Consider the following 25797-nt stretch of genomic DNA (forward strand, 5'->3'; position numbering starts at 1 on the left):
CCTTCAGCTCTACACCATTACACTTGACCAAGAAGTTGGAAGAGTTTCTCACTTTGTGTTGAGAACCAAAAGGGATACATTCTGTCTTTCCTAAATGCAGAGACAGTTTGCTGTTGACTTTAGTCAGTTTGATGCCTAGGGTCTTTTCAACAATATCCTTTTTCTTATGTAAAATCAAGAGGGCAGAATCATCCCAGAACAGAGGGCATGAACAGGCAGAGTCCATATAATTTATGTAGAGCAAAGAAAGCAAAGGCTCCAAAATGCTCCCCTGGGCGATACCACCATTTATCTCCTTAGCATCAGACAGTGTCCAGCCCACATCCACCCTTTGGACCCTATCAATTAAGTATGACCACCCATAATAAGGAGTCGGTGCAAAACCAATTGCTCTCAGTTTGTACAACAAAATATTATGGTTCACAGTATCAAATGCTTTTTGTAGGTCAAGCATGACAATACAACAGAAGTTGCCCATGTCAATGACTTGCTTGATAAAATCTGTCATTTATATTAAACAAGTATCAGTAGAATAGGATTGTCTAAAACTGGACTGAAGGTCATATAAAATGTTATGGTCATCAATGTACTTTATGATCTGTTCATGGAGTGCGCTTTCTAAAACCTTTAACAACAAACTCAAGATTGACACTGGTCTGTAGTTCCCTTGTTCAACTTTGCTTCCTTTCTTGTATAAAGGAACAACTCTTGCATGTTTCAACTCTGGTGGTACCTTCTAGATCTTTAAGCATCTGAAGTTGAAACCTGGGAAAACGCAAACTGTCCTTCGGAGATGCCCTTAGCTGAATAACAGGTTTTTAAATGATGGTTTCCAAAGGTGCCAGAGCATTCTGGGAGTTTGTCAACAAGGTTGCTGACAATAGTGGGGAAAAACTCATTAAATGATCACTCACCTGTGCTCTGTCAAAGGTTACAGTACCATTGATGTTCAGTCCAAAGTTGTTTGACTTTGTTTTGGGCTTGTTGCTACTGCCTAGGTCGTTGAAAGTCTTCCAGAGGTCCCTGGGGTAGTTTTTATTGTCCTGGGCCCTCATTTATCAATGTTGCGTACGAACACGTAAACCATGCGTGCAATCATTTCTAAGCAAAGTGTGGGATTTATCAATTTGTACTTATACTTGAGAATGTGTGTAAATTTAAGCACACCTCGGACCATGAGTACGCACAGCACCTTGTGGTAGAAAGGTCTAACTGCTTATGAAATACCACCCACCAAATGGAAAAAGGGTTGACATACTGGACCAAATCATAAACAATGACGATAAAAGATAATACATTAATAGTTTATTAATGTATTTCTTTTATAGACTCTTAAGCTACAAATAGTTTTCTCAGGGTGCTATCGAATTCATAAGCATGACGCCATTTAAGCCTAATTGAATAATAAAGTAAATTAAAAAGAGAGTGGAATGTACGGTTGGAGTCAATTTTGTTAAACCAGTTAAATAATATAAAAGGCAACACTGGGGCATTGTGACTTGTCAAAAATGGCAAATCTTGCATTGCTGGAGGACCTGGCACAAGCTGCATTAAGCAGGGAGCGTGTTTTCAATGAGCTTGCAGATTTTTTGCTGAGAGCGACACTTGGCTTTATTAGTAGATTTCGTTTTCCAAGGCATATTTTATTGTATCTCTGCAACCAACTCTCTCCAGTATTAGAAAGGGAGACGAATCGCACCAATACCATCCCAGTGCATACCCAAGTCCTCTCCACCCTGGGATTTTTGTCCACTGGAACATTCCAAAGGGAGATTGCGGATCAGTCTGGCATTTCACAACCAACCATGAGCTGAATATTGCCTGCAGTCCTTCATGGTATTATTTCATTGACCCCACAATACACACAGTTTCCACTGCTGTGCAGCAGGCCAGAGTGAAAAGGGATTTCCATGCCATAGCTAGATTTCACAATGTCATTGGAGCAGTTGACTGCACCCACATCTCAATAAAAGCACCATCATTGAACGAATTCAACGTCGTCGACAGAAAAGGTTTCCATTCTGTCAATGTGCAGGTCATCTGTGATTCACGTTTGGAATTGTTGAATTTAGTGGACAAATGGCCAGATTGGACACATGAATAATTCATTGTGCAGAACAGTTCAGTTGGTCTTAACCTCCAGGAAGGAGCTGTTGAGGATGGACGGCTCATTGGTAAGTGACTCATGTTTTTATTTGCAAGATTTTATTTGCCTCGTTAGACCTCTACTGGGAAACAATATCTGAATGTTGTGTTCACAACCGCAGGAGACCGGGGCTACCCATTAAAAACATGGCTAATGACTCCCCTCACAAACCCCTCAAACCAACAAGTGGCCAGGTACAACCAAGACCACGCAAGAACAAGAACAACAGCGGAGCGCACCATAGGCCTGCTGAAAGGGCGTTGGCTGTGCTTGTCTGGGACCTCCTGTCTCAGACAAGCACAGACAGTGTGCCTCCTGCACACTGCAATACCAGCCTAGCAAGGTTTGCCTCTGAAATGACATTCCTTCAAAAGCCATTACGTGAATGTAATAGAATGTACAATTTCCTTTTTAGGTTTGCTACATTGTCAAGGCTTGCAGTGCGCTCCACAACATTGCAATCAAAAACAGCATTCCACTGAATGATCCACCCAGACCCGATGAGCCCATGCCTGACAGGGAGTGTTTCCCACCACCCATAGCCCTGGCACTGAGGACAATAGTCAATATCGGTTTTAGGTATCTGTTCTTCCAAATATTGTAATCAAATCGACAAGGAAAACACATTTACATTGCACCAGAACTTATTGTCTCAAATATTTGACACAATCAAGATCTTTCAATGATTGATTTATCCCTCTCAGGCCTTGCATACATCCTCAAGAGTATGTTTTGTTCTCTTCTTGTTGTTTCAGGACTGATTCAGTCCTGAAGCGCTCGCCAAAGAGGACACCGTTCTTGTAGGCCTGGGGATGAGGGGGTCAGGCAAATCACCCACATCTGTCAAGATTTCATGTCTAAATATGGTTGCAAAAATAAAGCTTGACTTATTATCATTTGGTGTATCTGGTATTCAGTGTCTGGGAGAGGGTCCTCAGTATCACCATCACAAATGATGCCAGACACTGGGGTCTATCCAATTATGCTGCCAATGCGCTGGTCCATAGCAGACAGTGAAGAGTCACTCTACCCTCCTCCTGTTGCACTTATTTCCCTTTTGTGGATATTTTTTTTTTGTTGCATATGTTTTCAAATCAAACCATTTCTTTTTCATTTCGTTAACTGTTCTGCACTTAGATGAGGCAGAATTGACCACAGCTTTAACCTGCTCCCAAGCAATATTTTTTCTCTTATTTGTCAAGCCATTGCTGAGGGCTCCGAAAGTACGGCTTGTTTTTTTCCCACTTCAGTGATCAAATGTTCAATTTCTGCGTACGAAAGTGTTTTTTCTTTGTCTTCTTTGATTCCTCCATGTGGGCGGACAGAAATGAGTGACATTTCTTGCAGCTTTAAAGGGAAGGTTTGTGACCATAAATGGTCATTTAAAGGGTCATTTAAAAGCACTAGCACAGTGTTTTAGAACGTGTCTGATTTAACAAGGCAAAAATACTTACAGGTGTGTGTAAATCAAGCGTACGAGCATTTGAGAAATACCAACTTTTTTGTACTTGCGAACATTCTAAATGTTCTTCGTATGTGTTCATTTAGAAGTTTTTCTACGCCACATTGATAAATGAGAGCCCTGGATCTTTGAACTGTATTCCTTAGGTGTTTGTGTTGAGTGAAGGACTCTGGAAATGTTGACCTCTTGAAGTTTTTTAGAGCATTGTTTCTCATGGTGATGAAAGGAAGATTTCCCTACGATCCTGGGTTCTGTCCTTTGTTTGATCCTCATCACTTAAGGGTGCCAGCTTGTCCACAGTACTGAGAAATATACCCTGGACGAGTTCCTATGCTCTATCAACACCCTCACTTTCCATAACATTAGACCAGTCTACCTATCCTAGTAGTTTATTAAATTGTTATTTGTCAAAGTTTTTGAGGGTCCTGAAGGTTTTGTGACAATTTAACAGGTTTTTCTCACTTTCCTAGAGCAGGTTATTAAGAAATGGTTGATAATTCCATATGAAATTACACTACTTTGGGATATCTTGTGATTATCTGATACCATATTGAGATCAATGGCAGTCTGACTTATGTCAGAGATTCTTGTAGGCTAATTTATGAACTGAGTCAAACAGAAACTTTTGCAAAAGTTAGACAAGCCTTATACAGGGGGCAGCTCATGTTCAGTACATCAGTATTTACATCACCCAGTAGAATCACTTCAGAGGTTAGAAAGTCACATAAGGCAGTACACTTATTTTCAAGGATCTCATAAAAGTCACTCTGGTCTGGAGGTCTATACAGAACCCCTAACAAGATTGCTTGGCACTTAAGTAATAATATATCCAGGCAAACTGCTTCCGTGTGATCATGGTTTAAATCAGTTCTCATTTTAAGACCAATGTCCGCTCACGTCCCCTCCTCTCTGATTTCTGTCCTTTCGGGTAATTAGGAAGGTTTCTAATTCTTAGTCTTTGATGGAAGGTTCTCTCTGTGAAACATAAAACTCCTGCGTTACTCTTTCTGGCTAGTAAGCAAATCTCATCTATTTTTGGCAGTAGACTGCATACATTAAGATGTAAACAATGCACATTTCTGGGCGTGAGTGGCTTGAAAGAGACTACCTCAGGAAGATCTGTTTCGGGCACTTGGTTAAGTTCGCCCTCTTGAGTTCTCCCCTTCACCAAGGAAGGCTGCTGAACCATTTAATGTACCTCTGTCCGCTCTCCCACAAAGGGTTCAACTCTGTCATCTTCATGCAGCACTGAGCCTCTGCCTCAGATGGTGGAGCGACCACACCCTCCACCTGTCACCTGTCGGCGTTGGACGCAGCGAGTCTCTTTAGCCTGTGCCTCACTTTCAGCTGCATTTTTGCATTTTTGCTGCTTTTGATGTGCTTTTCACCTGTGGTAACCATGGAAACTAAAGACGCAACTAGACACCAGCGCACATGGGATAGCCTGTTTCGTCTTAGACCTCAATTCTACTCTGCACCAGGACTGGATGGGATGCTGAACATAGTCAAGCCACACCATTAAGCCCATGTTTGGACAGGACATCACAGGAAGCCAGGGAGAATACGGGGAGCAAAAATGCAGCTGAAAGTCTTCTGATGGCAAAACCCCTCCATCCATCAGTTGAAGCAACCATTCCAAGGCAATGTACAGAAAACTGCACACATGAAAATCACAATTGTCCTTGGCTCCAGAAGATGAAATGATCTAGCTAGTCAAAACAACTAGCTAGTTGATTGCAGGAGTACTGTAGTTTGGAGACGTTCTCAAATGTCCAAACCAATTCAATGTTTATGGGGATAAAAAAAAAAGATGTACAAGTTGAAGTCAGAAGTTTACATACACCTAGGTTGGGTTCATTAAAACTCGTTTTTCAACCACTCCACAAATTTTTTGTTAACTATAGTTCTGGCAAGTCGGTTAGCACATCTACTTTGTTCATGACACTTGTAATTCACTGTATCACAATTCCAGTGGGTCAGAAGTTTACATACACTAAGTTGACTGTGCCTTTAAACAGCTTGGAAAATTCCAGAAAATTTTGTCATGGCTTTAGAAGCTTCTGATAGGCTAATTGACATAATTTGAGTCAATTGGAGGTGTACCTGTGGATGTATTTCATGGCCTACCTTCAAACTCAGTGCCTCTTTTCTTGACATCATGGTAAAATCAAAATAAATCAGCCAAGACATCCATAAGTCTGGTTCATCTTTGGGGGCAATTTCCAAATGCCTGACGGTACTACGTTCATCTGTACAAACAATAGTAGGAGGGACTGGTGCACTTCACAAACTAGATGGCATCATGAGGAAGTAAAATTATGTGGATTTTATTGAAGCAACATCTCAAGACATCAGTCAGGAAGTTAAAGCTTGGTCGCAAATGGGTCTTCCAAATGGACAATGACCCCAAGCACACTTCCAAAGTTGTGGCAAAATGGCTTGAGGACAACAAAGTCAAGGTATTGGAGTGGCCATCACAAAGCCCTGACCTCAATCCTATAGAAAATTTGTGGGCAGAACTGAAAAAGCGTGTGTGAGCAAGGAAGCTTACAAACCTGACTCAGTTACACCAGCTCTGTCAGGAGGAATGGGCCAAAATTCACCCAACCTATTGTGGGAAGCTTGTGGAAGGCTACCTGAAACGTTTGACCCAAGTTAAACAATTTAAAGGCAATGCTACCAAATACTAATTGAGTGTATGTAAACTTCTGACCCACTGGGAACGTGATGAAATAATTAAAAGCTGAAATAAATCATTATCTCTTCTATTATTCTGACATTTCACATTCTTAAGGTTAGGAAAAGGGTTAGGGTCAGGGTTATAGCTAAAATGAAACCAAAAAAATCTACTTTTGATGTTAATTTGACAAAAGCTGCATCCCTTCTAGTCATGGCCCACCCCGTGTTGGCTGTAAAAACTATGTGTGTCACACAGAGTTGTGTGCTAGCTAGCTGTCTACATCGTGTCACTGAGGGATTATGGTAACAGCACATAATGATTAATCTGACAATTTATTACATTCTCAGCAATGTCATCAGCAGCCATCTAGGTTTATACAAATGTTTATGATAAACTGACAGTGTGAAAATTGGGCATCATGTGATCACAAAGAGATTAACTGCCCTGTGGTTAACAGTAAGAACAGTCTAGCAGAGATATGATTCATTCTACAAAAATGGCAGATTTCCTATCCTGGCCTTAACCACCAGGAAAAACATTTAAAAGTGTCAGATAATGACACAAAATATGTGGTTTTGTTCAAATTGAAGTGTTTTATTTTTTTTTGTATATATATTTTTTTGTTCATTATTTTACCCCCTTTTCTCCCCATTTTCATGGTATCCAATTGGTAGTTAGAGTCTTGTCCCATCACTGCAACTCCTGTACAGACCCGGGAGAGGCGAAGGTCGAAAGCCGTGCGTCCTCCGAAACACAACCCAGCCATGCCCACTTAACCCGGAAGCCAGCCGCATCAACGTGTCAGAGGAAACACCGTACACCTGGCGACCGTGTCAGAGTGCATTGTGCCCTGCCTGCCATAAGGGGGTTGGTCGTGCGCAATGGGACAAGAACATCCCTGCCGGCCAAACCCTCCCCTAACCCGAACGACGCTGGGCCAAATGCGTGCCACCCCATCGGTCTCCCAGCTGCGACAGAGACTGGACTCGACCCAGGATCTCTAGTGGCACAGCTAGCACTGCACTGAAGTGCAAAACACTGAAGTGTTTTATTGTTAATAAAACATATGTAAGACAGACAAATTGCCAACCATTTTTACAAATATATATTGAAGAACATGGTCAGTAGCATGAAATTGGGTTGTCCCTCGGGTCATGAGTCAAGGTTAAGTGACATATTTTGAGTAAAAGTATTAACTTTGCATAGTTGACAACTTAAAAAACTAAAATATCAGCTAAATATGAACAATCTTTTACAGGGAATAACTGTCCTTCCACTCCATGTCACTAGTTACCCTTTATAAAAAAACAGTGCTATCCGTGATCCTTAGGACGCCTCTACCCGAAACCATAACCGCTTTACATTTCAACGGGGTAGTTCAATTTAGTAGAGTACAGTAGAGTATAGTTTAATTCAGTAGAGTAGATTAAAGTACAATACACTTTCCTGTTCTCTACTTTGCACTGTAATGTACATACCTGGCTGAGACCTCATCTAGAGGGCAGTGCAGACCTGTGTAATGTCCTTCGATTCAGTATGTGGCAGAGTTGAAGTGAGTGTTCCTTCCTCTTTATAATTCATATCATCAGAGCAGCACTGTGTGAAGTTTCACTGCATGGAAGGAGAAAGAGAGAGAGAGAGAGTCCTCTTCATTTCCTCAACTTACTGCGCATAGACTGTGTTACTGCCAGATATTCAGTAAGGAGGAGTCCCTCGTCTTCCAGTCTTTGCCTCCACTGAGAGATTGTTCGCTGCTCAGCACCATGTATTATTTAACACTTGTGTCTGCGTCTCAAATGGAACTCTATTCCCTATATAGTGCACTACTTTTGACCAGGACCCATAAGACTCTGGTCTAAAGTAGGGCACTATGTAGGGAATAGGGTGCCATTTGGGACACCCAGGGCAGTTGGCTGCTGTTAGAGCTGGTCTTGGATTAGTGGTAGGGGAGGGCTGTCCTGCAGGAGGGAGGGGTTAATGGGCAGGTCTCTGTTGAGTTTGCATCCCAATATTACACTTTATATACATCACAGAAGATTGAAATATAACAAAACAGTTTGCATAGAAACACAGAACTTTCTTCGAAAATTAAACTACAAGTCTTTATTAATTATGACATTTTGAATAATATTAATAACATTCCAACCATGAGATCAGAGGGCGCTTTTGGTCATTGACTGCAGGAAAGGGCTACAGAAGCTAAAGAATTGCTGATCAATCATTATCCACTCTCTCCTCAACAAAGGAAAGGCTATCAAATTCTAGTCAGCAAACTGTTTTTGTGTTCATGGTCCGATTTTATTTTGCTGCCAGGACTACACTAAGGGAAATCAAGGTAAATCAATACCTTTCTCATAATAGAGGTATAAATGCAACAAAAAAAATTATGATCATAATTCTTTCCCCTTTCACAATTTCATATTACATTAACTACAGGAGGATTGTTCTATTAAGTCTAGAGAATGATAAATCACCTTGCAGTGGGTGGCAGTGAAAGGTTGTTGTTCTACTTGTTGTCCTTGCCCTAGGCCAGAGAAGACAGGAGGGGTCAAGAGCTGTGGAGAGTGTCTGGAGTCTGGACTACACTGTGCCTGGTGTAAGGAGGAGGTACTGTGAGGGTTCAGTCATCTGGCCTACTTGAATTACATTTGCTACTTAAATTATTGGAGTACATTAGTCTTAGAATTTATTTATTTTTTTTCATATAATGTCCAAATAGCATGATACTTTGTTTTACTGTTCTTCCATGATGTGTAGACTTTCACAGAACCAGGTTAGCATACGTGGGATCATTGTGACACCTCCAGGGCTCTGCTGGAGAGAGGCTGCCTGGTGGAGCACCTCAAGAACCCCAGAGGTTCCACAGGCCTTCTGGAGAACCACAAGGTCACCTCCAGGCCCCAGGACCAGAAACACCAGCCCAGGCTGGACCCCAACCACATTACCCAGCTATAGCCCCAGAGAGTCCTGCTGCACCTGTGCCCTGGTAGGGCATGTGTATATATAAATTGTACATATAAGTCATTGGTCATTATAGTGACATATAATTAATACTGTATGTCAGCAGAGGGGACATATAACTACAATGGTTAAATGCCATTATTTTGAACCATTCTGACGAGACCATGAGGGGGGCATCGAAACTCCGGAAACCTTGACTCACCAGAGGGGGCCTGGATGCCTTGATGCAGGCCGCCATGTGTGAAATAAAGTGAGGTCGGGTACACACCCAGTAGGGGGTAGAGCTGCTGTGTTGGATTGTTATGTTGTTTTGTCTGGGTTAGTGTGTTTGTGTTACCTTAACTCCTTTTGGGATCATTTTTAGACCAATTGGCTGTGCGTATTAATGGGCCTCTCTCTTTGTCCTTCTCTCTTTCTTTCTCTTTCTTTGACTCTCTTTTCTCTCCCAGGAGGATATTGGCTGGAGGAACGTCACCCGTTTGCTGGTGTTCTCCACTGATGCTGGCTTCCACTTTGCTGGAGACAGTGAACCTGGGAGCGATCGTTCTGCCCAACGATGGGAAATGTCACCTGGAAAACAATGTGTACACCAGAGGTAACCTCCAGGTACAGCTATGCTCTATCCAGAACCCCTCAATAAACACAATAGGATTTGCAAGTATAACAGAGTTCCTTGAGCTAATTCCAAGGCTAAAACTCAGTGGGATAACACAGCCTTGTAGAGTGCATGCAGGAAACCCTGGTTTGTATCCCATTGGTCACACTAGCATGTCTCTAACGGAAGACTAAATAGTGGGATCTTCCTTTTTATTCTTACAGTAGCCAGTGTAAGAGGATATTAGGGAGTTCCAGTAAATCCATGCAGTACAGACTGCAGAAGTAGCCGACAGACAGAAGTCAACGGCAGTGATTTAAAGGTCAACATCATTTGTAAAGAGGATACTGACAGGCACTTCCTGATTTGAAACAGCTGGGGTCACCATGAAATAATCCTGACAGAGCCTTTTATCTCCTAAACTAAGTCTGTGTGTTTGTGTCTATGTGTGTGTGTGTGTGTGTGTTTTATCGAGCCTCCCTCCACACTGTGCTACTGAGTGTGTTACAGACCATTTCTGGTTGGATAAGTACCCACCCAGGGTGGGGAATGGACATGTGAAATATGGATCCCCACACTCCTTCTAAATTGGATTTATTTAGCCCTTCTCAGAAAAGGAAATGGAATGTTTGTCTGATAGAGTGGGGGTAGAGCTAGAAATAGAGAGAATGTACTGTCTGTCTTCCTGTTAGGACTATCCCTCTGTGGCTCACCTTGCTGAGAAGCTGAGAGAAAAAAATACATACAGATCATCTTTGCTGTGACCGAGGACGTCACACACCTGTACGAGGTAGAAACCCATCTTTGTCTCCTCCTCCTCATCCATTCCTCCCTCCCTCCCTCCCTCCAACCACAACATTACACTAAATATCTTTGACAGCACAATACAGTATATTTAGTTTAACAGTAACTCTTCTGTATTTTATCAAGATGGATGTAGTGTTGTTTTATTCTTCTGGCAGATCCTGAAGAGCACTTTCTCAAAAAGTGCTGTCGGAACGCTCTCCAACAACTCCCAAAACATCCCGCGTATAATAGGCATATAACGTAAGTGCAGCAAAATACTCCCTTCCTACACAGGTCATTATTTCTGTGTGTACGAGGCTGCTGACGAACTGCTGACACCTCCTCAGCTACAGAGGTTAACTGTCACACACACATGCACGCGCAGACACAGACCCACACATACACACACTCCTCCTCAGCTAAAAAGGTTAACTCTGTTATTGACCCCAGGACCTGACCTCTGAGGTTGTTATGGAGAAGAGATAGCTGCCTGCAGGCTTCCAGATATCATACAGCTCCCACTGTAAGAACAATGATGAAGAGCTGCTGGAGAGAGAGGACCAGGGAAGGTGGTGCTCCAATATATCCATTGGTGATGAGGTGTGTGTGTGTGTGTGAGAGAGAGATACATACAGTTGAAGTTATATACACCTCAGCCAAACACATTTAAACTCAGTTTTTCACAATTCCTGACATTTAATCCTAGCAAATATTCCCTGTCTTAGGTCAGTTAGTATCACCACTTTATTTTAAGAATGTGAAATGTCAGAATAATAGTAGAGAGATGTAAGGGATTTCCTCCTCTTCTTCCGAAGAGGAGAGGCGAGAAGGATCGGAGGACCAATATGCGGCGTGGTAAGTGTCCATTATATTTAATAAATACTGAACACGACAACAATACAAAAATAACAAAGTGAATAGATAAGAAAACCAAAACAGTCCCGTGTGGAAACAAACACTGACAGAAAATAAACACCCCACAAACAAACAGTGAAACCCAGGCTACCTAAGTATGATTCTAAATCAGAGACAACTAATGACACCTGCCTCTGATTGAGAACCATACTAGGCCGAAACATAGAAATACCCAAATCATAGAAAAACAAACATAGACTGCCCACCCCAACTCACGCCCTGACCATACTAAATAATGACAAAACAACGGAAATAAAGGTCAGAACGTGACAGTAACTACTCTAGCCCGGACCCTCCAGAGTGCAGGCACAGGTTGAACCGGGCTGTGGGAAAGCACGGGAGATCTAGTGCCTACTACGCGCACCTCTCTCTCCCTTAGGCTCCACTCCCACATTTGCCCGGCACAAGCGCATTCAGGATGCACTGCACCCTCCCAGCACCCTGGAGACACAGCACGCAGACCCGGCGCAGGATACCCTGGACCGAAACGGCGTACCTGCGACCAGACACGCTGAGCAGGCACCATACCCTTGGCTGGATGCCCACACTTGCATGACACTCTCGGGGGGCTGCCCTATAGCGCACCAGGCTATGGGCACGTACTTGCGACACCGTGCGCTTAACCGCATAACACGGTGCCTGACCAGTAACGCGCTGCTTATAATAAGCACGAGGAGTGAGCTCAGGTCTGCTACCTGGCTTAGCCCCACACCTCGTGTGCCTCCCCCAAAATGACAAAATAACGGAAATAAAGGTCAGAACGTGACAAGAGAATGATTAATTTTAACTTTTATTTCTTACATCACATTCCCAGTGGATCAGAAGTTTACATACACTCAATTAGTATTTGGTAGCACTGCCTTTAAATTGTTTAACTTGGGTAAAACGTTTAAGGGTTGCCTTTCACAAACTTTCCACAAAAATATGGGTGAATTTTGGCCCATTCCTCCTGACAGAGCTGGTGTAACTGAGTCAGGTTTGTAGGCCTCCATGCTCGCACACGCTTTTTAAGTTATGCCACAAATCTTCTATAGGATTGAGATCAGGGCTTTGTGATGGCAACTCCAATACCTTGACTTTGTTGTCCTTAAGCCATTTTGCCACAACTTTGGAAGTATGCTTGGGGTCATTGTCCATTTGGAAGACCCATTTGCGACCAAGCTTTAACTTCCTGACTGATGTCTTGAGATGTTGCTTCAATAAAAGCCACCATCCACAGAAAAGCATCCCCACAACATGATGCTGCCACCCCCGTTCTTCACGGTTGGGATGGTGTTCTTCCCCTTTTTCCTCCAAATATAACAATAGTCATTATGGCCAAAAAGTTATATTTTTGTTTCATCAGACCAGAGAACATTTCTTCAATAAGTACGATCTTTGTCCCCATGTGCAGTTGCAAACCGTAGTCTGGCTTTTTTATGGCGGTTTTGGAGAAGTGGCTTCTTCCTTGCCGAGTGGCCTTTCAGGTTATTTCAAAATAGGACTTGTTTTACTGTGGACTTTTGTACCTCTTTCCTCCAGCATCTTCACAAGGGTCTTTGCTGCTGTTCTGGGATTGATTTGCACTTTTCGCACCAAAGTACGTTAATCTCTAGGAGACAGAATGCGTCTCCTTCCTGAGCGGTATGACGGCTGCGTGGTCCCATGGTGTTTTACTTGCGTACTATTGTTTGTACAGATGAATGTGATACCTTCAGGCGTTTGGAAATTGCTCCCAAGGAGAAACCAGACTTGTGGAGGTCTACATTTTTTTTCTGAGGTCTTGGCTGATTTATTTTGATTTTCCCATGATGTCAAGCAGAGGCACTGAGATAGGTAGGTCTTGAAATACATTCACAGGTACACCTCCAATTGACTCAAAGTATGTAAATTAGCCTATCAGAAGCTTCTAAAGCCATGACATCATTTTCTGGAATTTCCCAAGCTGTTTAAACGCACAGTCAACTTAGTGTATATAAACTTCTGACCCACTGGAATTGTGATACAGTGAATTTTAAGTTAAATAATCTGTCTGTATACAATTGTTGGAAAAATTACTTGTGTCATGAACAAAGTAGATGTCCTAACCGACTTGCCAAAACTCTAGTTTGTTAACAAGAAATTTGTGGAGTGGTTGAAAAACAAGTTTTAATGACTCCAATGTAAGTGTATGTAAACTTCTGACTTCAGATGTATTTCAGGGCTACATAACTACAGTGGGGAAAAAAGTATTTTGTCAGCCACCAATTGTGCAAGTTCTCCCACTTAAAACTTAAAAAGATGAGAGAGGCCTGTAATTTTCATCATTTTCATCACTTCAACTATGACAGACAACATGAGAATAAAAAAATCCAGAAAATAACATTGTAGGATTTTTATTGAATTTATTTGCAAATTATGGTGGAAAATAAGTAGTTGGTCACCTACAAACAAGCAAGATTTCTGGCTCTCACAGACCTGTAACTTCTTCTTTAGGAGGCTCCTCTGTCCTCCACTCGTTACCTGTATTAATGGCACCTGTTTGAACTTGTTATCAGTATAAAAGACACCTGTCCGCAACCTCAAGGTCACACTCTAAACTCCACTATGGCCAAGACCAAAGAGCTGTCAAAGGACACCATAAACAAAATTGTAGACCTGCACCAGGCTGGGAAGACTGAATCTGCAATAGCTAAGCAGCTTGGTTTGAAGAAATCAACTGTGGGAGCAATTATTAGGAAATGGAAGACCTTCAAAACCACTGGTAATCTCCCTCGATCTGGGGCTCCACGCAAGATCTCACCCCGTGGGGTCAAAATTGTCACAAGAACGGTGAGCAAAAATCCCAGAACCACACGGGGGGACCTAGTGAATGACCTGCAGAGAGCTGGGACCAAAGTAACAAAGCCTACCATCAGTAACACACTACGCCGCCAGGGACTCAAATCCTGTAGTGCCAGACGTGTCCCCCTGCTTAAGCCAGTACATGTCCAGGCCCGTCTGAAGTTTGCTAGAGAGCATTTGGATGATCCAGAAGAAGATTGGGAGAATGTCATATGGTCAGATGAAACCAAAATCGTACTTTTTGGTAAAAACTCAACTCGTCGTGTTTGGAGGACAAAGAATGTTGAGTTGCATCCAAATAACACCATACCTACTGTGAAGCATGGGGGTGGAAACATCATGCTTTGGGGCTGTTTTTCTGCAAAGGGACCAGGACGACTGATCCGTGTGAAGGAAAGAATGAATGGGGCCATGTATCGTGAGATTTTGAGTGAAAACCTCCTTCCATCAGCAAAGGCATTGAAGATGAAACGTTGCTGGGTCTTTCAGCATGACAATGATCCCAAACACACCGCCCGGGCACCAAAGGAGTGGCTTCGTAAGAAGCATTTCAAGGTCCTGGAGTGGCCTAGCCAGTCTCCAGATCTCAACCCCATAGAAAATCTTTGGAGGGAGTTGAACATCCGTGTTGCCCAGCAACAGCCCCAAAACATCACTGCTCTAGAGGAGATCTGCATGGAGGAATGGGCCAAAATACCAGCAACAGTGTGTGAAAACCTCGTGAAGACTTACAGAAAACGTTTGACCTCTGTCATTGCCAACAAAGGGTATATAACAAAGTATTGAGATAAACTTTTGTTATTGACCAAATACTTATTTTCCACCATAATTTGCAAATAAATAAATAAAAAATCCTACAATGTGATTTTCTGGATTTTTTTCCCTCATTTTGTCTCGTCCACATATGTTAGCTCATGATGCACTGCATCTGCTTCGAGCTCTATGACTCTCTGAAAGAGACAAGACAAAACAATGTAGCACAGTACAAAAAGACAGGGATCAGTCAATATCATGTAGCACCAAGCCCTTCCAGATCCAGTATCAATGATTGGATAGTACAGCTTACCTGCACATATTCATATCTCATTTGTGTTACGTGTTCTGAGTTTCTTTCGGAAAGGACTCTGTACAGCTGCTTCATCCTAATTCTATTGCGTTTCAGTAGACGAGACGGTGCAGAGACTCACCCTATTGACGTTTTGGAATATGGTGTTACAGAATATTCAGGCTATATTCACATCTCCCGTCTAGGTGAAGTTTAATGGAACCACTGCCCCTCCATGTCTGTCTGGTACCAGTATGGGACAGTTGTGTGGGGTCATCAAGCCCCAGGGGTATAGTGAGGAGCTGGAGATTTTGCTGAAGCCCATATGTGACCGTCCATGTCAGAGGGACAGGGTTCCTCACTGTCCAGCCTGTAGCCCTGGTAACAGTGCCCTCGAGTGTGGAGTGTGCAGGTAAGAATCTGTGTCCCAAATGGCATCATATTCCGTATATAGTGCTAGCTGCAAATCCTACCCCATTGAATATGAATGACGAGGTCATCATGTCTCTTACACTTGTAGGGAGGGGTTTGTCGGAACGTTGTGTTAGAAAGTAAAGCCGGGCAAAGGGGATCATGGGAGACACCTGTGTTGCCATGACAATGACTCAGAAGAGTGCAGTGGGTATGGCGAGTATGTTTGTGGAAAGTGTTTGTGCCACAAAAGCCACAAAAATCCCACATTTCATGCTTACTATGTGCAGTTCTGTGAGTGCAGTGACTTCCGCTGTGACCAGTACCGGGGCTTACCATGTGGAGGTAGGTGTGTGCTCTCTCTCACATCTGACATACAGTTGTTATCTACTGCTTTACATAGGCAGGTCAACTGTAACGTTGTCTTTGTAATGGTCAGTGTGTGTGTGCACGTTCGTCTCGTCTCTGTGATTCCGTGCTGAGTGCCCACTGTTTGTCCCATAGCAGCCTGTGCAGGGAGGGGCGTCTGCAGCTGTGGTGCCTGTCTTTGCCAGGACGGACGTTACCCAGGGCCCTGCCTGTGACCTCTGCCCCACCTGCCCTAGCGCATGCACCGCACACAGGTACGGAGTGGCAGCCAAGTGAACATTTATATCTAACATTTGTAAGAACAAGTGCATACATTGGAATTTGACTGCAAGGAGAGCTCTACACTCAGACTTGACTTTTTCCTACAAGCACCGACATTGCTGATAGCTACTTTATTGAGGAAAATGTTACTTACAATAGCTAGGTTTCCATCCAAATGGCGACAGATTTTCATGTGAATATTATCAAATCCTCATAAAAACAATATGGGCATTTCCCCACCAGAGATGTGTTTCCATCACATTGACTTGTGGAAATAAAAGGCTGTGCGTGATGACATAGTGCACATACAAATGTTGTGGTTAAATTCCCCTGTACTGAATAAAAAGTTGGGGTTGGGGTTCCATCACATTTTCAACTCAACTGATGGTTTTCTCACAAAAACGGTTGCGTCACATAGCGAGTGTGCCCACTCTGGTATTGGCACGGGCACTCTAGCCAACAGCTTGCAGATACAGCACCGGTATAGCCTACACGATGAGATCATTATGGACTAAAGAGCGAGATTATTTTTACTTGCCAAATTCACCAGAATAAGCCCATGGACATTTATTGGAAAGGAGCATCACCTTGCACTTTCACCACCTGTCAAGGGATGACGCTGGAGAGGTGAAGCAGGTACAGGGAGTCAAACATTTAATATGGAACGGACATAGAACGAGACAGGAACAGTGTAACACACCGTTTAACAAAGACAAATAAAAATCAATGCAGCAGCCGGGAACAGAGCTAGGGAACTGACAAATATAGGGGAGGGAATAAACAGGTGATGTGAGTGAGTCCAAAATCGCTGATGCGTGTGATGAGGGTAGGCAGGTGTGCGTAATTGATGATGGCAGGAGTGCGTAATGCAGGGCAAGCCTGGGGGGGAAGAGCGGGAGCAGGTGTGACACCACCCTGTGAAATTCATCATCATTTATTTCATCTGTAGCCTAATAAACTGCATGCTTTCCACACAACACGGACCACACAACATGTCATCGCGTGACTCCAAGTTGACTTTGTTATGATGGTTATTATATCAATAATTGCGCACAGACAGTTCTCGCATAATTCATTTTACCGACATGAAAAGAACCCACCTTGTCTAGCTTATTTTGTTTTGTCGACATTTGGAAAGTTTACCAACAAATGTTCTGTTTCCATCAGGCCTGTTGTGACATTTTTATCCGACATGTACTTTACTGGCATGAAAAGGTTGGATGGAAACCTAGTTTATGGCTAGGCTATGTGGTTGTCTCACCTGGCTATCATAAGATGAATGCACTAACTGTAAGTCGCTCAGGATAAGAGCGTCTCCTAAATGACAAAAATGTTAAATGTTTACATACAAGTATTCATGAAAGAGAGACACATCAAACGTTATACATATAATCACATAGCAATACAGAAAGAGAAACTTCCTACTTTCCTCCCTCCACAGGGATTGCATCCTGTGTCTGGCCTTTTACCAGGGTCTGTCAGAGGAGATGTGCCCACCTGAACCTTACCCTGGTGGGAAGCAACCTGGTCAGCTACCCCTTGCCTCTGAGCACCACCACCCCTCCAACGGTTTCCACAGATGTAAGGAGAGGGACACGGACGGGTGCTTGGTTCTCTTCTTGTATCTGGCCAGACAGAGACAGGGCTTTGCCCACATTCACGCAGCCCTAAAGAGAGGTACTAAAACCTATATTGTCAAGGATAATAATCGTTTTGCACTCATGAATGTTCACACATTTGATTGTGGTTAATTTCTCCAGCCCCATACCTCAGTTGTTCACCAAAAAAGTGCTGGGTGACCAGTTTGTTGCTGTTTAAATCCCAGATTTAAAGCCACACTCTGTCATAATTCCTGCTGTTCGAAGGTAATTTGAATTAATGACACACCAATTGCTTCTTCAAAGTGGCAAAGTGAGGTTATTGAAATGGGAGGTTGTGTCTTTAATGTTTGATGTTATTTTCTGCCTGTCAGGTGCTGATGTAGTTCAGCTGACTGCAGTGGTGTCTGGGTCCAAACTTTGATTTTATTTTTGTTTTCGTCTCCGCATAGCCTTTTCCTAGAACGTTTTGGATTTGTAAAGTTTTCTCTGTACTGCTCTGGTAACGACTCACCTCCATCCACGACCATCGAGAGTTCGCCCGCTTCCACAAAGACCAGGGAGGGATGACCTGGCTAATTGCGAGTCCTGCCCGCCCTGCTATACCCTCTGACCGCAGGCCCAGGCTCTGTTCCAAATGGCACCCTATTCCCTATATAGTGCACTACTTTTGGCCCCCCTAGCACTATATAGAGAATAGGGTGTCATTTGGGACGTAGGCCTATTCTCAGTGTCTGGCTTGCCCTGGTGTGGCTGTAGACACCATGCAAGCTACAGGTCAGACGTATCAGGGAAAGTGTTTCACCAGACTCACAAGAATATACAGTACATTAGCTGTTTTGTCTCTTCACCGTCTGTGAATGAGGATTGTGGAGGGAGAAATCCTTGGGGATCATAGGCGTACCGATAGTGTTCCTCTATACCATTACAGGGTGAGAAGCCAATCTACAAGAGTGCCATCACATCTCTTGTCAATCCAAAGTATAAATGATGGACGTGTTTAAACCAACTCAAGAAGTCTACTCACTCTTAGGCCCTTGAGCCTGTGATGGGAAAGATAATTCAACACCAAGGGACAATGGGAAGAACACACATTAGTGCCTCTCATCATTTCCATTAAGGATGCATTCATTCAGCCATGCCACAGGGTGCTCACCTTGTGGACAAATAATACAGATCATTATATATCATCAAAACATTAACTTGTTGGAGTAATATACAGTTTATTTCACCTTACGTCAGAATGAGAAAAAGGATGCAGACACTAAGAAAACAAACATGCAGGTGGCAGGCAGATTAGATTCCATATTTATATTTACAACCATTCACTGGCGTAAAGAGGTGGTGTAGTGAGGCCTTTCCACACAAATAGGCTGGCTATATGTTACATCTGACTCCATCATTGAACCAGCATCAGTGATAAGGACCCATTGTCCTCTATAAGTTTTACTGTCTCCTCTCCTCTCCAAAGTGGAAACTAGCCAAGTAAGTCAGACAGCAAGTCTGAATCCCTCATGGCACTCTATTCCCTTTATAGTGCACTGGAACCATAGGGCTCTGGTCAAAAGTAGTGCACAATATAGGGAATAGAGTGCCATTAAGCACATACCCCAAGTCATCTTCAACTGAGAACATGAATCACCAAGATTAATACAAAACACAAAAAAATCATGAATATAATTTGTGATAATGCCAGATGAAATGGAGCAATTATTCTTCCCATCCTATTTGCATTTTGATGCACTTTCAAACTTTGATTTTATTTTTGTTTTCCTCTCCGCATAGCTTTTTCCTAGAACGTTTTGGATTTGAAATAAAGTTTTCAGGTACTCAATTTAAATATTGATGATAGTTTATTACACTATTACAGAGCTGGGTGTTTCAAGAGGTAGCGTACCCCTGCCTGTCAAGCCTCATCTCGCAGAGTTTCACTCATACCTATTTACTTAACCCTTTACTTTCCTGAAAGAAAATAGGGCCTGTACTAGAGTTTCACTTATACGACACCTTAAAAATGATCTGATGTTTTGCCTATTCTTTAAGGCAAAGTCTGGTCATCTCTGCTGGGGTTGGAGATGGTACTGTCTTAGGAAAAGCCTCAGTCTGTGTGGCGTGTTTGTGAGCAACCAAGTGTTGAGGTAGCCTGAGCGGGATCAGAGTGTATAGCTGAGCATGGGTCTGTAACTAAGACAGAGTGGCAGCAACAGAAGCTTTCAGCCTGATCCACAGACACCACTGGTCAAAAGTAATGCACTAAATAGGGGATAGGGTGTCATTTGGGAGACACACCGATGTCTGCAGCAGTAAGACAGCAGACTTAGCCTGAACAGCTGTTGTGCTGCTGATGTTAGCCTGACTGTGACTGGGTTTTTGTCAGGGCGACCCTGGCTGGGTGGTGGTGGTGGAGCCCGCTGGCTGAACCTGCTCAGGGGGCTTGTTGGGCTGGGAGGTGGGTCTTAGAGACTGGGTCGTAGCCTGGTTCCCTGGCTGTCGTCTCTGGTTCTGGGTGGTGGGTCTCTGGGTTTGTTTCTTCTCCAGCCGATCTTTCTCCCACTGGTGTGTAGATCGACTGTGGCTGGCCCCGGACCCTGTGCTGCTGGGGCATCGGGAGGATGACGAGGAGGAGGGTACGGATGCCCGAGATGCCCGCCGCCGGAGGTTCTGGGAGATGGAGCGATGCAGGTTGGTCATGGATGAGGAGCTTGCTGACATGGTGACCACCCAGGGGTGGTGGAGGGCCTGGATGGCGGTGAGGCGAGATGAAGGGTCCACCCCTAGGAGGCGCTCAATGAAGTCCTTAGCCAGGTTGGAAACAGAGGGCCAGGGCTATGATGGGAAGGGGAGAGGAGAGAAACAATCATTCACACTATGTATACAGTAATACAACTTATAATACAGACTTAGACCTGTTATAAAGACTAGAAATTAAAGGTCAGCTTTCATAATAACAGCTATCTGTCCTAGTAGGACTTACCTCAACTAATTTACTTTAGACTCCACTGCTCACATACATTGATGTAGTTCTATCCTTGAGCTGTTCATGTCTTTTACTGTTCTGTATTATGTCATGTTTTATGTTTTGTGTGGACCCCAGGAAGAGTAGCTGCTGCTTTCGCAACAGCTAATGGGTATCCTAATAAAATACCAGATGGTCTATACTGCAGATTATACTGCATTTCTAAAATAGCAGAGTCCATTCTCACTATTCCCTAGATACCCTTCAAGTGTAACAGCCCCATTATTCTGTGAATCTAGTTTCTAAATACTTGATTGGACGACGACAGGACGTATTCAAAGTCCCGTTCAATCAAAATTGACACCAACTTCCAGGTATACATCCCATACTGCACCTTATTCCCTTTATAGTGTACTACATATTGGACACACAGAACAAGATTCGATTAAATAGGTCTCTACGAGTGTGTTCCCTGACCTCTGCTGCCCAACAGTCAGGATGAGAAATACAAAAGCACAGCTAAACGTCACTGGGTAAATGGACCGGTCTTGGCTGAATTACTTTGAAACCTGAATATGACAAAACTGGATTTAGGTCTATGTGGGAATGGGTCCTAGGATAATTCTTTTTATTTACACTAGCTTCACAAAACAACCCTGCTTCACACCACATCTATGGGGTCTTTCAGTTCATTGTTCATTCAAATATCAAATTATCCCCCTTTGTAATGATTAAAATGACACTCATGAGTAGACCGTCATCAACGTGCAGTGTCTTTTCAATAAAGAATACATCATCCGTTTAATAAATCAGAATCCTTTTGGCATTCTGTCATAGAGACAATGATCCTCATAATCAAGTTGTTCTTAACAGTAACCCAAATTGTGCTAAAAAAGCCTGAAGTGCACTGTGACTTAGTGACCTTTGTGTCACCTCTCCGCATTCACAGGTGCAGCTGGCAATGATGCAATTGTTTTGGTATTAGTGTAACGGCTGTTGGAAGGAGTGGAGGACCAAGGTGCAGCGTGGTACGTGTTCATCTTTATTATTTGAACTGAACACCGATTAACAAAAAAACAACGAAGAGCACGAAAGAAACCGTTCTGTCTGGTGCAGACACACAAAACAGAAAATAACTACCCACACCACACAGGTGGGAAAAGGTTACCTAAGTATGGTTCTCAATTAGAGACGATGATTGAGAACCACACCCGGCCAAACACACAGAACGAGAAAACATAGAACCCACAACATAGAATGCCCACCCCAACTCACGCCCTGACCAAACCAAAATAGAGACATAAAAGGATCTCTAAGGTCAGGGCGTGACAATTAGAAAGTATAGCATGCTTAGCATTGGCGTTGACAACAGTGACAGGTGAAATCAATATTAATAATTCATATAGTACCAGTCAAAAGTTTGGACACACCTACTCATTCAAGGGTTCTTCTTTATTTTTTACATTGTAGAATAATAGCGAAGACATCAAAACAACGAAATAACACATATGGAATCATGTAGTAAGCAAAAAAGTGCTAAACAAATCAAAATATATTTTACATGTGAGATTCCTCAAAGTAGCCACCCTTTGCCTTGATGACTGCTTTGCACACTCTTGGCATTCTCTCAACCAGCTTCATGAGGTAGTCACCTGGAATGCATTTCAATTAACAGGTGTGCCTTGTTAAAAGTTAATTTGTGGAATTTCTTTCCTTAATGTGTTTGAGCCAATCAGTTGTGTTGTGACAAGGTAGGGGTGGTATACAGAAGATACCCCTATTTGGTAAAATACCAAGTATATATTATGGCAAGAACAGTTCAAATCAGCAAAGAGAAACGACATTCCATCATTACTTTAAGACATGAAGGTCAGTCAATACGGAACATTTCAAGAACTTTGAGTATTTCTTTAAGTCAATCGCAAAAAACATAAATCGCAAAAGCCACAGGAAAGGAAGAGCCAGAGTTACCTCTACTGCAGAGGATAAGTTCATTAGAGTTACCAGCCTCAGAAATTGCTGCACAAATAAATGTTTCACAGAGTTCAAGTAACAGACACATCTCAACATCAACTGTTCAGAGGAGACTGCGTGAATCAGTCCTTCATGGTTGAATTGCTGCAAAGGAGCCACTACAAAAAGGACACCAATAATAATAAGAGACTTACTTGGGCCAAGAAAACGAGCAATGGACATTAGACCGGTGGAAATCTGTCCCTTGGTCTGATGAGTCCCTATTTGAGATTTTTGGTTCCAACCGTTGTGTCTTTGTGAGACGTGGAGTAGGTGAACAGATGATGTCTGCATGTGTGATTCCCACCGTGAAGCACGGAGGAGGAGCTGTGATGGTGTAGGGGTGCTTTGCTGGTGACACTGTATGTGATTATTTTAGAACTCAAGGGACACTTAAACTTCTTAGGGATAGGCGACCCATCAACGGGACAGTTGTAAATCATGCAGCGCCTTGTGTCACGATCGCTGATTTTAGAGAAACAACAAATGTCCGGTACATAAGTGTCTTATATCGTCTGAAAGCTTAAATTCTTGTTAATATAACTGCACTGTCCAATTTAAAACACTTTTTCCACCACAATAGGGTTGGTAAATTCACCTCTGAAGGTGAAATCTGTACTTACATTCTGAAATCTTGCTCTGATTTATCATCAAAATGGTCCCAGAGATAACATGAAGTGTAGTTTTGTTAGATAAAATCCTTTATCATATCAGAAAAAAGTCCATATAGCATGCATGATCGATTTTGTATTTCCACTCGTTCAATTTGCAAAGAAAGGAATCTGTGAAAATCTAACCCTAAACGTTGTTTCAACCAGTCAAATCACGTTCGTATTTATTCCCCAGAGATCCTAGAAAGTAACCAGACTTCACTATATCATTAGGGGTGTAGTACATCCTATAGGACACCAAATTTGGTCAGAGAGCGAGACCTTCATGGCACGCCAATGACGTGGGAAGTCTTCACTTGATTGACTGTAACTTTGTCAAATAAGCACCAATCGGGGTCAAACAAAGCTAGCTAGATAGCCAATGAACTGGGCTTTACGGAAGTATTCGGAAACCCCTTATTTGTTGCAAAATGTAGATGTGCGACTGCAAGACTTTTCCTTTTGGTCAAAAATGATTAGAATATGGAGAGTTGTGAAGTTATTGTTGTAGTTGTTATAGTTGTTTTGCAAATGTTGAACTTATAATATGGCTACTAATACTGGAAAAGCTAAATAAAAGTTCATGTATTCTGATTTGACGATATTCTTGCAGAAAAATGAAATAGGGCGGCAGGTAGTCTAGTGGTTAGAGCGTTGGACAAGTAACCGAAAAGATGCTAGATCAAATCCCTGAGCTGACAAGGTAAAACATTTGTCGTTCTGCCCCTGAACAAGGCAGGTAACACACTGTTCCTAGGCCGTCATTGTAAATAAGAATTTGTTCTTAACTGACTTCCCTGGTTAAATAAATAAAACATGTCTTCTTCACGATTTGCCCAAATGTACCTTGGTGACTGCACACTAAATGTCATGTAGTTTGCTAATACAGTGCCTTGCGAAAGTATTCGGCCCCCTTGAACTTTGCGACCTTTTGCCACATTTCAGGCTTCAAACATAAAGATATAAAACTGCATTTTTTTGTGAAGAATCAACAACAAGTGGGACACAATCATGAAGTGGAACGACATTTATTGGATATTTCAAACTTTTTTAACAAATCAAAAACTGAAAAATTGGGCGTGCAAAATTATTCAGCCCCCTTAAGTTAATACTTTGTAGCACCACCTTTTGCTGCGATTACAGCTGTAAGTCGCTTGGGGTATGTCTCTATCAGTTTTGCACATCGAGAGACTGACATTTTTTCCCATTCCTCCTTGCAAAACAGCTCGAGCTCAGTGAGGTTGGATGGAGAGCATTTGTGAACAGCAGTTTTCAGTTCTTTCCACAGATTCTCGATTGGATTCAGGTCTGGACTTTGACTTGGCCATTCTAACACCTGGATATGTTTATTTTTGAACCATTCCATTGTAGATTTTGCTTTATGTTTTGGATCATTGTCTTGTTGGAAGACAAATCTCCGTCCCAGTCTCAGGTCTTTTGCAGACTCCATCAGGTTTTCTTCCAGAATGGTCCTGTATTTGGCTCCATCCATCTTCCCATCAATTTTAACCATCTTCCCTGTCCCTGCTGAAGAAAAGCAGGCCCAAACCATGATGCTGCCACCACCATATTTGACAGTGGGGATGGTGTGTTCAGCTGTGTTGCTTTTACGCCAAACATAACGTTTTGCATTGTTGCCAAAAAGTTCAATTTTGGTTTCATCTGACCAGAGCACCTTCTTCCACATGTTTGGTGTGTCTCCCAGGTGGCTTGTGGCAAACTTTAAACGACACTTTTTATGGATATCTTTAAGAAATGGCTTTCTTCTTGCCACTCTTCCATAAAGGCCAGATTTGTGCAATATACGACTGATTGTTGTCCTATGGACAGAGTCTCCCACCTCAGCTGTAGATCTCTGCAGTTCATTCAGAGTGATCATGGGCCTCTTGGCTGCATCTCTGATCAGTCTTCTCCTTGTATGAGCTGAAAGTTTAGAGGGACGGCCAGGTCTTGGTAGATTTGCAGTGGTCTGATACTCCTTCCATTTCAATATTATCGCTTGCACAGTGCTCCTTGGGATGTTTAAAGCTTTGGAAATATTTTTGTATCCAAATCCGGCTTTAAACTTCTTCATAACAGTATCTCGGACCTGCCTGGTGTGTTCCTTGTTCTTCATGATGCTCTCTGCGCTTTTAACGGACCTCTGA

At 42.8% G+C, this 25797-nt stretch overlaps 1 protein-coding gene and 2 long non-coding RNA genes across 4 annotated transcripts in view; 1 reads left to right on the top strand and 2 right to left on the bottom strand.

The window, feature by feature from the left end:
• The first annotated feature begins 1866 nt into the window (after positions 1-1866).
• On the top strand, positions 1867-3042 carry LOC110536610 (uncharacterized). Of its 2 annotated transcripts, XR_002475482.3 has the most exons (4): positions 1949-2174; positions 2268-2340; positions 2562-2725; positions 2902-3042. It is a non-coding gene; the product is annotated as an uncharacterized LOC110536610 (long non-coding RNA). The 2 variants fall into 2 exon arrangements; XR_016484441.1 differs by lacking the exon at positions 2902-3042 and having other exon boundaries at positions 1867-2174; positions 2268-2489.
• Positions 3043-6410: 3368 nt separating this feature from the next.
• Positions 6411-9664, bottom strand: LOC149979539 (uncharacterized). The gene is made up of 3 exons (XR_016484442.1): positions 9587-9664; positions 8763-8879; positions 6411-8246 (listed from the first exon to the last, which is right to left on the bottom strand). It is a non-coding gene; the product is annotated as an uncharacterized LOC149979539 (long non-coding RNA).
• Positions 9665-19239: 9575 nt separating this feature from the next.
• Positions 19240-25797, bottom strand: part of LOC110535562 (serine/threonine-protein kinase H1-like) — a 31053-nt gene continuing 24495 nt past the window's right edge. The window contains exon 4 of the mRNA XM_021620627.3: positions 19240-20857. Within this exon, the coding sequence (XP_021476302.1) occupies positions 20405-20857 (453 nt within the window). The 3' untranslated portion in view covers positions 19240-20404. The remainder of the gene's footprint in view (positions 20858-25797) is intronic.

Source organism: Oncorhynchus mykiss, chromosome 11 (genome assembly GCF_057628025.1).
Source record: "Oncorhynchus mykiss isolate SJ-2025 chromosome 11, ASM5762802v1, whole genome shotgun sequence".
NCBI lineage: Eukaryota > Metazoa > Chordata > Actinopteri > Salmoniformes > Salmonidae > Oncorhynchus > Oncorhynchus mykiss.